Source organism: Colius striatus, chromosome 1, assembly GCF_028858725.1.
Source record: "Colius striatus isolate bColStr4 chromosome 1, bColStr4.1.hap1, whole genome shotgun sequence".
In the NCBI taxonomy this organism is placed as follows: domain Eukaryota; kingdom Metazoa; phylum Chordata; class Aves; order Coliiformes; family Coliidae; genus Colius; species Colius striatus.
Window position 1 is genome coordinate 117,790,920 of NC_084759.1, and position 18,406 is coordinate 117,809,325.

The 18,406-nt window shown below is 40.1% G+C and overlaps 1 protein-coding gene across 1 annotated transcript in view; it reads right to left on the reverse strand.

Moving 5' to 3' along the window:
• Positions 1-6,295: 6,295 nt before the first annotated feature.
• Positions 6,296-18,406, reverse strand: part of DPT (dermatopontin) — a 28,517-nt gene continuing 16,406 nt past the window's right edge. Inside the window, exons 3-4 of the mRNA XM_061988704.1 lie at positions 13,474-13,581; positions 6,296-7,694 (exon numbers count right to left, since the gene is read on the reverse strand). Coding sequence (XP_061844688.1) covers positions 7,628-7,694; positions 13,474-13,581 — 175 coding nt within the window. The 3' untranslated portion in view covers positions 6,296-7,627. The remainder of the gene's footprint in view (positions 7,695-13,473; positions 13,582-18,406) is intronic.

An 18,406-nucleotide genomic window follows, 5' to 3' on the forward strand; every position in this document is an offset into this window, starting at 1 on the left:
TCATCCTGTTTTATTTAGCACTGGAGCGGCCTTTCCTTGAATATTGTGTGCAGTTCTGAGCCCCACAGTTTAAGGAGGATGTGAGGGCACTCAAGTGCATCCACAGGAGGGTAACAAAGCTGGTGAAAGTACTAGGAGCTATGTCCTATGAGGAGTGGCTGAGGACTTTGGGTTTATCTAGTTTAGAGAAATAGAGGCTGAAGGGCAACTTCATACTCCCTACAGCTTCCTGGTGAGGGGTAAAGGGAGGTGCTGGTCTCTTCTCCCTGGTATCTGACAGGGTGCATGGGAATGGCTCCAAGCTGCATTAGAGAAGGTTTAGACTGGACATTAGGAAGCAAGACCAAGAGGGTGGTAAGACACTGGATCAGACTTCCTAGAGAGATGATTGATGCCTGAAGCCTGTCAGTATTTAAGAGGCATTTGGACAATGCCCTTAATGACACACTTTAACTTTTAATTAGCCCTGAAGTGGCCAGGCAATTAGACTAGATGATCTTTGTAGTTCCCTTCCAACTGATTTCTATTGTATCCCATTCCTCTCCTCTCCTCTCCTCTCCTCTCCTCTCCTCTCCTCTCCTCTCCTCTCCTCTCCTCTCCTCTCCTCTCCTCACTGAATAGATTAAGCTAAGTCTGAGAAATCTCTGCTAGCTTATTAAGCTGACCAATGGATGTAGACAGCTACTAGTATAAGGAAGATATGATGAAATTAGTCAACCCAAACATCAATGTAAAGAATAACTCTTGGTACTAGAGAAAGATTTGTTATAAGGCATCAGAATAGTGTTTCCTAATGTGTTAAGGCTGTTTTTCAACAACATCTTGTGGTCCAACTGGACTGTATTTAGATATCTGAAATTCCATGTGGTGTCAATGATTTCACTGCTGATGTTAATGATTTTTGTTGGTTGATCGTTACAATTGTTTCTATGGTATGAGGAGAAAGAGGGTGAAATGGGTATGTCAGAGGGCTTGACAGAAGCCAGGTCAAACTAGTTGTGTTGTGGAACAGATTGTTTGTGTAGAGCACAGAGGATGGATGGAGACTGTGGTGGTGAGATTCCTTAGCCCTGAGAAAGCAGTGTGGCCACATGCTGAGTTCACACCAGGCAGGAGAGTTCCCTATTGCAGAGGAATCAAGCCCATTTATACTAGTCAGGTGACTGGATGACAAATTCCGCTTAACAGAAGAAAATAATGACCTCACATCATGACATATATTTCTTGCCAGTAATCTTGAGAATGCATTGTATCTGTCTGTGGTACGTGCATAGTACTGATGCTCACCCAGTCACCATTTCAGATTAATGCCATGGTGATCTCTGTATTTACTGTCTGCCAAACAGCACTTTATTACTCAAAGCCCCTTCTCTCCTGTCTGTTTTGTTAAATAACGAAAGAGTGACTGTGAATGATAGCTCTGGTTGTTGGCCTGTGAATTCCACGTTTGCTGTGTTGCGACATTAAGTGCAGGATCTGTGACGTATATGTTGTAGTTCCCGACGGCAGCAAAGGTAGACATCAGACAGAGGCATCTGGAAAGCAGGTAGTGTTGAACCATAAAAGAGAAAACTGCAGATTGCGCTGCTAAAAAGATTCAGATTTAGCATTTCTAAGTGGAAGAGAAGGATGTTTGCATCAGTCTTGTCTCATCTAGTTCTCTCTCTGGACTATAATTAAAGGAACTAGAGTAGGTGACTTTTTCTAACCCAGTGCAACACATTCAGCAAATAAATCCTTGGAAAAATCTCTTCTTCATGCTACAGTCCAGCCTGTGAGCTGTAACAAGTACAAGCCTGTTACAGTTTTATAACTATTTCATTGCTGGTCTTGAATTAAGTTTGTGGCTACAAGTCAGTTTCTGACAGAGAAAGTATAGCAGCTAGCATTATTTGTTGCTTGCCTCAGCTGTACAGATGTTGGTGAGTAAGTCAGAAATACCTGGCAGGAAGGTGCTCTGTCTGTTATGTAAGAGTTGACACAGACTCTTGGACTCAACTGTGGCATCTGTTAAAATTTCAGTGGACTACAAAAGTGTTTCATTTTGGATGATGACTTGTGTCATTGTGACGGTGGTTTTGCTCATGAATATATCAGCTTCCAAATCAAAACTTGTTCACTTTAAGATGGATTTCAATCCAGACCAGAGTTTAAGGTAACTTCTAAATAGCTTGAGTGATGTGTTTATGTTAGCTGAAGCAAAACCTTGTACACAGCCTCACACAACCATGGAAAGATAGGAGTTCAGTTCTGGGGCCCCACCTTGTGTCAAAGGCTCATTTTCTTTATTATGTTGAGAATTTATTTGCTTTTGATTTTTTCTTGCCTTTTCCTTCATCAGTGATCACAGCTCCTCCTTCTACTCATGCTTCGTTATTAGATTTTTCCTTCTGTTCTCATCTCTCTGTTTTCTTTGGTCAAGGGTTAAGAGCTTCCAACATAGATTAAAAGAACTATATCAACATTATCAGTTGATTCAGCTCCACTTGGCAAATCCTCTGCTTTTCAAGGATGATATTTGATACACCGTGCTGGCTTTTTTCTTTACAAAGTTATTTGGAGAGCTTTCTCCAAATTCTTGAAATTTTACTGGTATTAAATTATCCTAGTCATCTCATCTCCTAAGATAGAGGAACATGCATTTATTTTAAGAAATTACATAATGGCATATTCTTCAGGTGGCTTCATGTCTATCTTTTACCGTTTTTGCTTCAATTTTTGTTATTCCCCTCATGTTTTTCTCAGATAGAACCATCACTTGTTGTACATTTTTGTATTCTTCTGTCTTCCCCACAACTTGAGCTGATGTTTTTAGGAGCAGGTTCTGTAGGGTGACAACCTGCCTGGTGCAAGGAAGGCCTGGAGAATTTGATGCTGCATGTAAACTGAAGCTAACATCCTACAAAAATGCAGCTGTGCCTTTTTTTTACATACTGGGATTTATTCCATTGACATGGCTTTAATGCTAAGCTCAGGCTTGTAAACATGAGGTATAAAGGAGCACAAAGGAAAAGCTCTTATTGAAGTCAGTGAGATAATGCCTAATGTGATGCTGATATACAAGTAGGAAATCTAGGATTTATTCCCACAGTAAAACATCTCTTTATTATTCCTAAATGATTTGAAGATAACCTAAGGCGGAATGTGTCCTGGTCTTCATGAGATTACATCAGTTAGATCTTCATGTCTCAGAAAGTACAAACAGAATATACAGTGCCTTGTCCATTCCTGTGTGTCTTGGCATGCTCTTGGATTGATTCCCTCTAAATCAAGGTTCAGCTTTTCCAGGCTTCCTTGTAGACGTGCACTGCCTAAGTTGAAATACTGAAAAGTATTTGGATGCCTGATGGTTGCTTAAGAGTGAACTCCATTGATTTTGGCCAAAGTTCACAAGCAGGCCCATTGATTTCAGTGGATAATACCAAAATCAATGCTGTTGAGATATGGAGCTTAAAAAAGCAGATCCAAGCCTGCTGGCTTGGACCCACAGACACTTGCTCATGTCTTTAATTTTCAGACTGTTGGCAACTCTGCTGCCTCTTCTAGACTTCTTGATACATAGGTCCAGATTACCAAACAGAGCTGCACACATACCAGTATCCTGAAATAGTGAGGAATAAGGTAGCAGTCCTCTGTGTAACTACTGTGTCTTGGAAAGTAAATCTAGGCACAGGCAATGTTTTATGTTTGATAATGTGTTATTAGCAGAACTCCTTCTGTCTATGATTCACACCAACAGCTCTGGCACAAAGTGCCACTACTAGTGATGCTCATACTCTCTGCTTGCAAACAGTACTGTGGCCTTAAAGATGCAGGCCAGTATAGTAACATGGTGCTGGTGCCATAAACACTGGCTTGAAATACAGTTTAAAACCAGAAAAGGATTCAATGGCTGTGGGTCAAGTGTAACTAAGTTTCCCTAAGAGCCAGCTGGTGTTCTGCCAGGTCTTCTGCTTCAACCACAGACTAGTTTCCCTTCAGCTGTGTTGGCATCTCTCTGCTTCAGTGATGCCATGACTCCCTGCCAGGTTTGTCTCAAGTTACAAAATCCTGAACACTGGACTGGAAGAGGTTGAAAGGTCTCTCTTGATTTTACAGGAAATGAGCCTTATTTCAACATGGCTGTCGAATTGCTATTGCTTTTTCTAATCAGCGCTGTGTTGCTAAGTCTGATATATTTAACATTAGTCTCATAGTATTTGACATCCCTTAAAACTAATCCCAGCTCTCATTGTCAAGCGATTAAACAAGAATCTCAGCCTTCACTTAAAAAACACATTTCTAGGCTCAGTGTTGCTGAGAAGTATTTGAAAAATACTTTTTGAAGCATTTGAAAAATACTGAAAGTGAAAAATGTCGAAAAATGTTGGAAGTACAAACTGAGAAATCAGAATATATGAAGAGAAATAATGCTCTTTTTTTTTTTTTTTTCCTAGAGAGTCTTGTGTTTTTAAAGCTAATCTTGAGATTTGGGAGCAGTCAAGTCTTTTTCTTTGACTGTTTGGGGTTGATAGAATTGTGTGTTTTCCCTGTTTACTTATGCTGTTTTCTTACTCAAATCTCTCTTCAAGAGGAGTGGATCAAATGAAGGACGTAGATTTGGCTTAGCACCAGCCTTCACTGAGTTTCAGGTTGAGATCCACAAAGGAAGTCAGTGTTGATATTTGTCTTCCCCAGCCATCCCACTCCACTTTTTCTTTACCTTTTTTATTTCGGAAGAAAAAAACTCAAAAGGTTCTTGTTTTTTGAAGTTTGCTGCATTTGCCTTTGCGACTGCAAAGATTACTCTGCCCTAGTTTATCTAAGAAAATCACTGACAACTCTGACAGTTTGCCATCTGCAGTTCTTGTAGTGTGATTGGGGCAATGCTCAGCATTTATGAGAGTGCTCTTCTCTCAGATGTTTGAATTCAATCCATGCTGTTGTTATTTACTCAGTAAGGAAGACTTTATTCCTGATGTTTTATTTTTTAAAAAATAAGGGTTTAAAAAAAATGTTTAGGCTTATATAAGACTTCAGTAATGTATAGGTTCTGTGTTTGGTCTTATATCAGGGGTGACTTTTACTCTATATGGCCAAGTGTAGGTGGGGTTCTCCTGTCCCACGGAACACTTGAAAATCAAGAAGTGCTGTGGGCTCCCCATTCTGGGCATCTGTGCTCAGTTGCACTTGGTCTGAATAGGCACGACTGTTGATTTCCCTGCAATGACATCTGTTTTGTTGAAAAGTGATTCAGCTTCAGTATGGTGTCCTAAGCAGGTTGAAAGGATGTCTTTTCCAAGATGGCTTTAAGAAAGTCAGAGCAGGCTTGATCAGGTTTTGAAGGCCAGCAAACTTCAGCAAGGCAATCATGTCGCCTCATTCTGTGCTGAGTAATTTGGACTGGAACCTTATCGTCCTCCCATGCACAAAGATTACCTAAACATTAGAAGTGGATACTAGAACTTAGATAAAAAGTCAGTTCAGTTCCTAGCTTTGCTATCTAGCTGTCCTAGAACTTCACAGAAATCAGTCTTTCTCTGCCTCAATTCTGCTTTTTGGGATTTTTGGGGTTTTTTTGATCCACATCCCATTTCTGCCTTCCCCCAAGATACATTCTGTTTCCCACCCACGCCTTTCCTCATCTGAGAATTACTTAACTTTCTGAAGAGGAGTCCTGTGAAAAGTATCCTACACAGATCCACTGCTAGGGTGGAGCTGGGAATAGAGCATGGGTGGAAGGAAGTGTTTGGAACAGGAATGAGGAAGAAAGGTGGCATATGAGACAACATGACTCTGCAGTTCCAGTGGACAAGAGAGCAGAACTACTCCTTCCTGTAGTGCTGTGGATCTCAATTAGCTTAAGCTGATCCTGCACTGTCACCTCAGAGGCCTCCGTGACCCCATGGTGTGTACATTGAATTGACAGTAGCTTAAATAATCAAGTTAAAGTTGTGTGGGAGATGGGTGTCCATCTAGAGCAGATGTTCTTGGATATGGTCTTTTCTGTGCCTAATTGTAGTGCCTGGCCTTTTCTATCAACTCCTTGATGTGAGTGCCTTCTCCTCTGATGCTCTCCTGTTTGGAGCAACCTTGACTTCCTTTACATGTCTGTCAGTGTCAGATAACAAGCTTCTCCAGCTTCCCTAGGCCTCTTGATTCTCTTTCCCACTGTTATTTACACGTCTCAGCAACTGGCTTTCACAGGAGCTCTCTATTCACCATCATGGTCTCTGAGAGTGACAAAGTGTTTCTTTGTGTGAAAATTAGTAAGATGGTGTAAGTAAAATCAAGAAAGAACAAAGCTACAGCAATGCAAAACCTATTATTCTTTTATTGGACAAGTGTAGTTTTAATCCTAACACTTTGAGAGTATGTTGGTAAATAAGTTAATAATGCTTGTAATGTGGAAACTGACTGGCTGACACTACTGTTTTCTGTGAAACTTTACAACCTTAAATTGGTACATGGGGTCATCATGGCCCTTGAGCCAGCACCACTGAAGCCACTGCGAAGTTTACCATTGACTTCATCAGCTAAGAAATGGAGCCCTAGATCCTGGCTTATTCAAGAGCAAAAATCCTACCTCAGGTCATCCTGGAAGAGATAAATAGTCTTGTTGGATTATTACAGTTACACAAGTGTTGTGCAGTCTTGAAACATGGTGAGTTTTTACTTTTCCAGGGAACGCGATTTGCAAGTTATAGGAATGGAGGTCACCTAAGTTGTTAGCTTTATTTGTCTATTCTAAGCCAAGAATATATAACTAAGGGCAGATGGATGTTGTACAGGCACATATAGTGGAAACCCAATCCACCTGAAAAGTATCCTCCTGACAAGTGCAGTATACACACTTACTGAGAGTGCCAGTGGCCTGACCTGCTCCTTGGTTTGCCCAGAGCAGAGGCTCCTGGCTAATTATATCATTAGAGGCTTTAAAGACAATATAAAAAAGACTCTCATTACAGTTGAGTTAGGCTTCTGTTTTTATTGATGGATCTACTCTCATTTTAATCAGGTATTGACATCTTCCAGTGTTGTAAATACCCTGTGCAGGCAGACCTTTGTCACAATGGAGTTGCTGAGGCCTATAACAGATAATATCAGCTGCAGCACATCAGAGGCCTCCTGTTGCCCCTTTCAGCTACTAAATGCTGAGAAACTGTTAGGATCACAGAGTTGGTTCCAAGTACAAAGTAGAAGACAGTAAAGTCCAGTGGATACTGAAAAAGCTTATAGTATGTTTCCACCTCATTGGGAGTGAGTGTGCTGGGAAGCAATTTATACAAAGTTGCTATGTGAAAGGAAGTTGTATGTGTTCAGAATGGATATATATATATATATATATAAAAGGTAACTGTGCATATGCCATAGACTTGTTTATCATAAACATGTATATCGTAAGCAATTTTAGTTGGGGGATAAAACTGCCAGTGCAGCTTGAAGGATTCCTCCAAAATCTCTGTTGCAAGCATTTGGCCTGGAAATTTATTTATTACCTCCAGAGGGAAAAAACTATATCTTCAGCAGACAGCTGATGAAATTGGTACTTTTTTTGTAAGCCTAATTGCCCTTCTCCTGTAATAACTGACCCTCATCCCACCCTGTCCATCCATGGGCTTTTCAAGTGGGGTATGGTCAATCTTCTTTAAACATTTTGAAATGGGCAGTCATAATCTGTCATCCTGCAGACAATGAATTTCCACTGACGATCCCTGCAGGAAAGACAGATGAGAGAGACTGGTGAGGCAGAAGTGCAGAGGATAAGACTATACAAGGAAAAATAACTTTACACCAGGTATTGCGGCAACAAAACCATCTATATACCATTAGCTCACTTTCCTCTTGAGTTCCTTCAGTTTTTATGGGAGGAGATTAAATATATCTGATAGTTATAATTCCTTTACACTTAGCTTACAAGATGAGAAAAGCAGATCTCTGAATAATTAGGTCTCTAGTGTCCTTTGGAAGACAATGACTTGATTGTCATCGGTCCTAAATTGACTTTAAATCAGTGACGAAGAGGAAAAGGATGGTTCTGTCAAAAGTTATTGTCATGTGATATATTGATCAGGCATGTGTACAAAGTAAAACACATGGGGACTTACAAGCCATTTCTAAGTGAGGAGTTATCCACACAAGCAAAATTCACTTCTTTTTTTCTTTTTCCCCCCACCATTAGGTCTTCTAGCTAGTGTCCTTTATTAAAGATATGGAGAAATCAATAGTGAGAGAAATTAAATTCACTTCTCATCCTTGATCTCCACAAGTCGCATGTGAGGCAGAATACTGTTTATGAGCATAAGGAAAGTCTATGCTCTTCCTGGTTTGTGAGTAATTGGATGTCTGTATTCTCTCTCAGGAGAGTGATATGATAACCTACTACTAAGTTTTAGGAGGAAGCATGGCTGGAGCAGCAGGATTCAACTGTCAATGCCAATGATATAATGTCCAATAGCTGCAACATGCTACAAATTTCCACCTTAGCTTATTGTGTGTTAGATTTTCCCTTGACAAAAAGGTCACAGAATCAGATGCGGTCTCGCTGTGGAGCAAATATTCAGTTTAGAATGCTTAGTACTGCCTAACAGGAGTTTAGATGTAAAGTACAGTCCTTACAGATGGCAACTGTCATTTAAATTGGTCATGGGTAGTACTCCGAGAGGTTTCTGTAAGTTTGGATTCTGCTAATAGTGATCTCCTAAGCTTGAGGCATGGAGCAGGTAACTGCTGAAGTGATTCAACAGGAATTTGCTTTACAAGACCACTGCACAGTCCTGGTTTTCTGGTGGGTGACTCCAAAGAGCAAGGAAACTGGCAGAGAATCTGCAGCCTCTCAGGGATGTGCTGAGACACCTGAACTCAGATTTTGGTATTAACTGCTCATACATGGTTTCATTGACCATGTGACTCTATCCTGGGATAAGATTAATGTGACTCTTAAGGTATAAAGTGTCTCATTTCAGCTCTCATTAACTGAGGGTTTTTGTTAGAAATTTGCTATGCTACTTCACCAGGTTATGCTCAGTGTTTGGAACTAAGTCTCTCATGCTCCTCAGTAAGTCTGCATTTAGTTATATGGTGGTTTTTGTTTTCTTTTAGCCTTTCTTAGATGGTTTTAAATTGTAATTTCCTCATAAAACAGTTACCAAAGGTTAATGAAATGCAAGATTAGTTTTTAGATCTATTTTAGGAAGTTATCATTTAGACTATGTGCATGCTCTTCAAAGATAGTTATTACTCTTTCAGTCACTAAGATACCCAGAGAGACCAAATAAAACCTCATGACTCATATGTGGATTAACAGGATTATATTGGGTCAAAATTAAGGTCTGCTAAACTAGCATCCATTGTCAGAGAGACTTTTATCTCAAAAGTTGAGGTCAAGTAATTTCTCTAAACCAGGATATTGTAAAGTTGAAAGTCAAACTGTTTAAAATAAATGTATTTGAGTTACTTAAATTAATAATGTCCTTTAAAACATCACAACATAATTATTACTGAAGTTGTAACTTAAGCTTGATCTTGCAGACATTTTAGCATATATTCACATGATTGATGGTCAATAGATTTGTGCATTTAATGTCTTTATCTTTGTTTTGCATTACTTGTGTTTTCAGTTAGGTGCATGTGTCCAACTTTTCCGGATGCAGGCAATTTCTTTGTACCATTGGTGTTGTACATTTAATTCAGTAGCTACCAGCCTGTTTCAATGTGTAGATCCCTTACAAGTTTTCCATCAGGAATTGCCCTATGTGGCATACTCTGAAATATATATAAACTTGCCTTTGCAGATCCTTAACACTCAGTTTATATGTTCCCCCCCGCCTCCCCAGATTGCTAATTTCATGCATTTTCCTTGGCATGGGGAGTCAATATTGATTTGGCACTTTTACTCTCCAGCTGTCATGTACTATCAGATTTGAAATTTTGATGCTATAGGCAAAATACTTTTTATCTCTAAATGTTGCTGAATAATCTGTTTCCAATTCAGTTAAAAATTATATGAATTCCTATTCATATTAGGTTTGACAAAATCCTCTTTCTTCAGTCATATGAAACTTATTAGGGACCTAAAATATCCTATAATTTAGTTCAACTGACCTCAGTAGGTATCCAACTTGTCCAGGCATTTCAAATGTTCTTACTGCTGGGGTATCTGGGTGTTGATCTGTTTTTCAGTGATGATGTCTGAACAGTTAAGAAATTACTGGCTATTCAGATCACCCAAATAAATGGATCTGAGAGCACTTTTTGCAAAAGAAATGATCTTATCATATTTTACATGTGCTATTTTTATACTATGCAGCAAAAGGCAAGTTATGGCACCTACCAAGCATGTCTGGTAATCCCCATGTCCCTGTCCAAGCTACTCACTACAGGTTGGGCTGTCAATGCTCCTGTGGTACCCTCTGGACTTGAGAGACCCATGCAAACAGAACACAGCCCTGTAACAAGGCTCAACAAGGGAGCCATGGCATCATCACTTAGCATGTTTCAGAGCTCTGGCTGAAGCTATTTTGAAGCTATTTTTTGTTTTTTAAACAAAAATTTTGGAAGCAATTTTGCCAAGGGTTTAAAATGCACATGTCTATGTGGGCAGTTTCAGTTGTTTACTACTTGCTTCACAGACCTTATGTCCTCCTCTGAAACCTGACTTTATCAACAGTCTGTCTAACAAAACATATACTGTCTTTCCCTATAAGTGTTCCCCTACCTGTGTTCATTGGCCATCCTGTTTGCAGCAGTTTTACTACCACACACCTGAATGGGCTCACAAAGACACTTCAGGCCTCTGCTAATTCTTTCCAGCTGCTTTACTCTTGCTTTGCAGACAGTTGTTTTCTTCTTTTGACCCATTTAAACCACTTTTAAAGTCTGTTCTCCACATATGAGCACTTAAAATCTCTGATGGTGAACAGTTTCTCCTTCGTTCATTACTGATACATGGTCATGGAAACTCACAGAGAGTGATTACAGAAGAGGAGGTGTGGTTACCACCTTTCTAAACTTTCTACAGCTTTTGCCAGAGGCATCAGGTACTCTATCAAATATCTGTGTATCTACAGTGACCTCAGTTATGCAATGTCTTAGGGAGTAGGAAGGGAGGATACGTTTTCTTCAAGTTTATTCAAAAAGTCTAAAAATATCTGTTTGAAGTGATGAGGAAAGCTTAAACTAAAATGCCTGCAGAGGCTTTTTTTGAGCCTCTCGTTAGCTCAAGCACATTGCCCATCCTGGGCTAAATAGTATGGACCTGAGTTTAATGTGCTGAAAGTGAAAACGATCTCAAATTCTGCAGCATGTTTATGCAGACAAGCTGCATGCGTGCATGCTTCTGACAGACTGAGACTTGGACTAGCTTTTTCTGCTCCTCTTCTACCTCAGCCAACTGCAAAGAACCTTTTAGAATGCCAAACTTTGCTGACTTTTGTGAGTATACCACTCAGGAGAGTTGCATGAATCTGTATTATGAACTGGTGTTAACAGGAATTTTTTTCACTTCATACACTAAGCAACACAAGTTGGTTTCAGTTGTTCTGGAAGACGAGGGGCCATAAAGTTTATTGTCACAGAAAAGTTTTCTAGATTGCAATTCATAAAATGTTTTCTATATAGTTTTCATCTGCTACTATTGCAGATTCATCTCTACTGTCACAGCAGTGGTAGGAGAAAGGCGGTGGTGGCTTCTTTCCTTTCCAGGTACTGTGGTCCCATAAACTAGGAGGACCAGTACTCCTGACATACATGCCTGTGATGCTGCCTGTGCTCCTGGCCAATCCCCTCTCTGCCAACCCATTCTGAAGGCTGTGTTAAGCTTTCAACAGACACAGACAGGAATCTGCTCAGAGCCATCGATTACCTCAACTGCTCTGTTTCCCAGGCTTATCCTTGTGATTCCTGGCTTTACCCTGGTCCACATCTGATGGAGGCTGGGATCCAGCTGCAGGGGAGCACACTGTCTGTGTTATCTCCCATGCTCTCTGCCACAGCCATTGAGGAATAAGGATTAAGAATAACACTAGCAAATGCTTAGGAGAAAAAACCCAGAACAAGATTGTCCCTTACAACCTTTATCTAAATGGAGCTTTGCCTCTATTAACTGTGAAAGCTACTCTTCCACTTGCAGGAACAATTTGCAGACATGGCTTCCATTTAAAGAACCATAGAATTGTTTTAGTTGGAAAAGACCTTTGAGATCGAGTCCAACCACTAACCTCACACTGCCAAGCCCACCATTAAACCATGTCTCTCAGCACCTCATCTATGTGGCTTTTTAATACCTCCAGGGATGTGGATTCCACCACCTCCCTGGGCAGCCTGTACTGACTAGTAATACACAGGCTAATGAATATTATCCAGAAAATTACAGTTGTGGACCTGCAGCAGTCTGACAATGTGGTTTCATTTCTGGAAAAGCCTCCTTCTTCTAGGTAATCTTTCGGCTGAGGAAACCCTAGTGAACTCCAGCAAGCATCACGGTTACAAAATCATCTCGGCTCCTTTGAGTGTTATTAGAGACAGCTTGAAATGTCAATGTGTTTAAACTCCAACCTCTCTCTTCTCCCCCCTCTTCTGTATCCAGTCTTAGTAGCAACAGGCCAGTGCAGCACTCCTTGCTTTGCTATCTGTGCTGTGTTTCATAACAAATGCTTTAATATTTGGGACTGAAGTGTCTCATAAAAAAACACTGTCAAAGAAATAGCTCACGGTTGATGTATTAGAGGTCTGCTTGAGAGAAATTAATGAAGATCCTACAATCAGGTTTCAGTGACTGCTCAGACTCTTCTGTTAGGATCTCTGTAGTCCCCGGCAGATAGCACTGTGGACTTAAGTCCAAATCTTAAAACTTTTCAGTTCTGCATAGTAAAAAGGGAGAGATGCTTCTTTTTAACTGAGCAGAACAACTGTGAATCCATTCACATGACCACAACTTTACTAGCTAGAGGGCCTCACTCAGGAAGATTAGCAAATGTCAAGTAGCAATCGGGACTGATACAGAAAAAGTAGTTAATTCATTTTCTGGAAAGGAATCAATGCACACTGCATTGCACTGATTCCTAGTGTGGCCTCAAATCTATTGGAATTGTGTCACAATGGTCTGGACAGTTTACAGCATTCACATATAAGGTTTTATGGTCTTTGTATGCTGGCAGGTTTCGTGCTTCTCTGCAAAGAGGAGTGAACTAAAGTAAGTCCTTCATCCCCTGAAAGGACAGTGCATTCAGGCTGAGTTTTTACTGAGTCAGAGGAAAGATGCTCCAACTAGAAGTATGTGGGAAACGGTACTGATAGACTTTGTGGAGCTCACATTTAGCCAAGCTTCCTATTACTGCATTTTTCACAACTCAAATGTGGCAGTGATCCCCTTAATCATGAAGATGCCCTGTTCTTGGTACAATATCCTGGGCAATTAGCTACATGCAGTGTGAACTTTGGTCCTCAGATGAACTAGCCTGATGCTGGGTACCACAAAACAGATGAAAAGCAAACCTGTCCACAGCAGAGAAAGTTGTGGTTGCTCCACGGATGTAATAGTCATAGGTGTACATCATCATGTCCATATCTTCTCCATAGTGTCCTGGATATTCTGATGTTAACCTTTATATTAAGGAAAAGGAAGATTATATAATTAACTAGCTTACAAAAAAGTCCAGTTGACTGAATGCAACTCAAATAATATATTTTTCTGTGAAACTTTACAACCTTAAATTGGTACATGGGGTCATCACAAGACCCGGACTCACCTATGAGACTGCCTTTCTCTCCTATGCAACTAGTTCATCTAGCTAATTGAATAAATTTCAGTAAGTTTAGAACTGTTAGAAGTAAATTGGAGTATTATATGTATATACATTTGCAGCTCTGGGATAAAAGCAGCCTGAGCAAGGGTATAAAGCTTGTCTACTCTTATTTCTTTATTGCAGGGATTTGCTCCGACTTCTTGTGAGTCTGCTTGGTTTGCTGCTGTAGACTGCTGTAAATGTTGCCAAGTCAAATAACTACAAGCATCTATCCATTTATGAATGATATTAAATGTGGGTAGTAATTAATTAATTCCTCTCTGTTGTTTCTACTTTCCACCTAGTTTATAATGTAAAAATATGGGCCTGGACAATATTTGTTCAGTATATTTTATCTAAGAAGCTCAAAGTGCTTCTGCACTTATAATCAAATTATGGTTACTGCTTCCCTGGGAAATAGGCAAGTAATACTGTACTTGCTTTTACAGATAATGAACAGGAGCAGGAAGGGGCTGGGACCTTGATCAGTGCTTTATGTCAACATTATGTTAGTGGTCAGGAATGGAAACCCGGCACTCAGTCTTTCTGAGTATTACACCATTTTATATGGAATTTGCTACTGGAGTTATGTTGACTTCACTCTGAAACAGCAGAGAAGAATCACGTTCCCTGTAAGGCAGATGCTGTCCCCAAGGGAATGAACAGTTCAACTCCTATTGGGACTAACAGGGTTAAGATGCCTTTACAGAAATATTGACAACCATTTTTCTAACTTAATTCAACTCAGCAGCAGTACTTGAGTGATGCGTGTAGGTGATCTGAGCATATCCTGGCCAAGTATTCAAGTATGTGTTTGCATTTTGTTATATTGGTGGGATTTTATCACAGGCCTAAATATTCTACTCAGTAGGAATATAATTATTGGCATGGTCTAATTTTTTTCAAGTGAGATGCTCTGGGGGTATTTGGAGTTCAAATCAGTAACTGTAGAAGTACTCAGGAATGGAAAGTTTACCTGAAAACTAAGGGACTCTGGAGTATGAGGCTGCTTTCTCCTAGAGCCACTTGATGTAACATAAAAAATCCTCTGAAAATGCCACTGGCCTCTGTACAAATGTGGTTTTGCTCACTTTGTTTGCTCTATTCTTGTGCTTTTTACAACTTCTTTGTAAAGCAGATGTGACTTAATTTCAGGTAATTTTCAGATTTGGAAAAGGAAAGAAAAACGTCATTTATTTGGAACATCATTCCTAACAAATCATTATCCCTTGACAAATGAAAACCAGGACTGAGTGTGAAACTCAAGCATGGCCTTATACGTTCCCTAAGTCTCAACAGTCAACTTCTCTGAACATACCTTGTTCTTGAGACTCCTGTCCTTTGGCCATAACAGTCATCAAACAGATTACAAGTTTTAGTATAGTTGTACCAGACTACAAGTTTCAGTACAAGAATATTGTTCAGGAAGCAGAAGATAAGACCTGGTCACAATGTCTGGTGTCAGAGCTCTGGCCAAGGAGCCATGGATTCACAGAGCTCTCACAGTGTTGTGCAGCTGGTGAGAAATGAACAGCGGTATTGCACAGGTCGTGCAGTCAGCTGTGGTGGACCAGGAGAGGTGGAAGAAATCATGTACACCACCAATCATTACAATGGGAAAACAGAGTCATCAGTATGCTCTGCAAGTGGGAAAACCAGAGTCTCAGTTTTCAGCCCAGCTTCTATGAAAAGTCGAAAATTAGACCAATATAGATTTTAAGGGAACTGACTCTCACTCAGATAAAGGAAATAAGTACAAATATTAAAAAAAAGCTGTTTCTCATGGCTTCTCACCAGTTAGCTGATTTTTGCTAGATTAAAGATCATCACCCCAATGTGTTTCTGTCAAACCTTGTCAAACAATTTATTTGACATTTTGAATGGAGGCTGGCATTATCATTTTTGCTTTCAAGACATCTCCCTGTGTGTTCACAAATAGATATTTATTTGTCAGCGTCATTTTACAGCTCTAATTTGAATACTTTTTGACTTAGACCAAACTATGACATGGATCTGTAATACATGTTTATGGCTCCATGAAAGAACCTTAACCTGCATGTAAGCTGGTCCCTTGGTATAAACAATTTGCTCAAATCCCTCCAGTTTTCAAAGAGCAGCTTTCAAGGCCCTACACTCCATGCCCAGAGCTGTAATGAGAGCTAGAATATACTTCACAAAGCCTGACTTCTGTTTCCTGACTTGTGTTTTATCCATTTTCTGTACACAGAGATCAAAGCCTTGAAGAGGCCTTTTTTTTACATGCATGAGTCTCCCATCAGTGAAGCCATGGATATGAATCTAGGAAATACTTTCATTTCTGAATCCATAGCCAGAGGCCAAGAGAAACTGTGGCTACTTCTAAGCTAATAAATTAAACAACACCAGAGAACGTTTCTGGGCACAATAGCTCTGTTGCCTAAATGTGTAAATTATGAGGACAATCCCTGGGACAGTTTTAGACTACAACAACTAGCATGGTTTGTGAGTTAGCACATGATGAGTACCATTCCCAACAGGCAGAATATGGACACCCTGTTTTGGAGGATAGGAAAGTTTAATGATGTATCTGCTCCTTCTGCTAGAGGAGAGTCCCCTCATTTAGTCTAGTAATTTGGAGCCTGAGTGTCTGATAGCACATCTTTGAAAATTCCTGAATCATGTATCAGGTTTTTAAAATGTGGCACCAGCTATGGATTGGGATTTCATTTTGTCTTCTCTCATCAGCTCCAGATTTTTGGGCTTTTGAGGACTGTTATTATGAGAAAACACTAAGAGCTGCGTTTGTATATGTTCCACTAAATGTGTTTTGTAACATCTGTTTGGCATTCAGTAAGGAAAATGTTCTGTAATCTTGACCGGTATTATGTACTGGGCAGACAAGACTCTGCAAAACACAAGGTTTAAAAGCTGCTTTCAGCTCTAATCAGAGACAGAACTGAGAGGCGGTTCTTTGAGCTTGTTTTATGAGCCTTTCAGTTGAAAATTAAATCTGATGGCAAGCTTCTGAATTACTGGGAAGGGTCTTACAAACCTTTCTCAGAAGCAGGCTGTGTTATTCTGAAGTGAATGGATGCACTAGGGAGCCCTCATTTAGCTTCCCTCTCTTTTCTTTCTGCTTGCTGTCATCTTCTCCTCCCTCTCTACTAAATTCTCCCCATTACCATTCAGCCTCTTAAGGCTCCTCAGCTAGGAAATGTTCAAAAAGCAAATATGTGCAATTACTGAACGTAAATGATTTGGGGACTCGAGCTGCTCTGGAGTTTGTCTTGTTACATTGACAGATGCCTACTGACTCCTTTTGTTCTGGAGAGAAAAATTATAAATAGTGCTATGACAGCAGTGTTCAAGTTCACTTGGGTCTGTGTGGTCTGTATGTCTAATCCAGTTCTCTTTGATGTTTGCTGTACTCATTTATGAAACTGTTCCCTTAAGCCCATGCTTCTCAAGGTCATCTGGATTGTGCTGTATCCTTTAGAAGGAAATGCAATCGGTTGTCCATATAGCAGAACTGCGACTTGGCCCAGCCCTTCTCTATTATCTCCATTTTAACATTCTGGAGGTAAGTCACACAAAAGATATCTACACTGAAAGATGCTCTAGTGTTTAATGCATAGGGATATTCAGTATATAGTTTTCTCATCATGGAGGGGAGAAGATTTAACTCACCCCTTAAGGTTCTTCTCAAAGTGGTCTGCCTAGCACAGGTCTGCCTGCCTCAGTGTTCCTTGTGCCGCGGTGTATAACCTTATTATCAAATGCTTAACTGAAAATGTTTGATGTTTTACTCTCTAATGCACATCAGCTACATATCAGCTGTGAATCACCTACCAGGGACCTACAGACAGGTAACTTATTTAGAAACATGGTAGCATTTGCCAGCCACGTCTGGCAATGTATGGTTTATATCTGAGGGGGCCTATGAAAAACGTGAGAGGCTGCCCTGAGAGAGAAGTGAGAGAGGCTGCTATTTGGGATTATCTAAGGCCTCTAGGCCCAAGCTATGCTGTTTGTGGTGCCTGAGAGGGTACATGAAGGGATGCCCTAGATGAGAAGCTTGAAAAGGAACTCTGAGAAGACATGTTATACTGATTGTGAGACTTAGGCAGAGGATCTGTGTAGGGGCTAGCTGGATGCAGTTAGTGAGATTGTTTTCTAAACCCAGATATGCACATAGCTCAACTTCAGGGAAGGACTTAGAGGGAAGAAAATAGTGATGTAAGACCTTTAGCAAGTGGTAGTCTTTTCAATTCATGTGATCTGTTTGCAAGAAATAGTACAGCAAACAGACGAATCCTGGTTCAGCTTTGGAAATCCACTTCAGGTTAGTATCAGAAGTACAATCTTTAGACACAAGAGACTTGGAGCACTAGTGGTGTTGTCAAGAGAGGAGAAACAGGTAATTCTGTCTCAAAGACTAGGAAAGAAAAGCTTGTGAGAAGGGAAGTAAGTGCTTTGTCATGTGTTTGGGAGAGCAGGAAAACCTTACAGAAAAGTATATTTTCCTAATGGGGTTTTAGCTGATCTAGAGTTGATATGGAATGGTTTATCTTATGACTAGTTTGCATTGCCCCACCCATCCCTACATTTTTCTTATGTACTTTACTATAATCCTGTAAATCTTACTCAGGGTAGAAAAGATATTG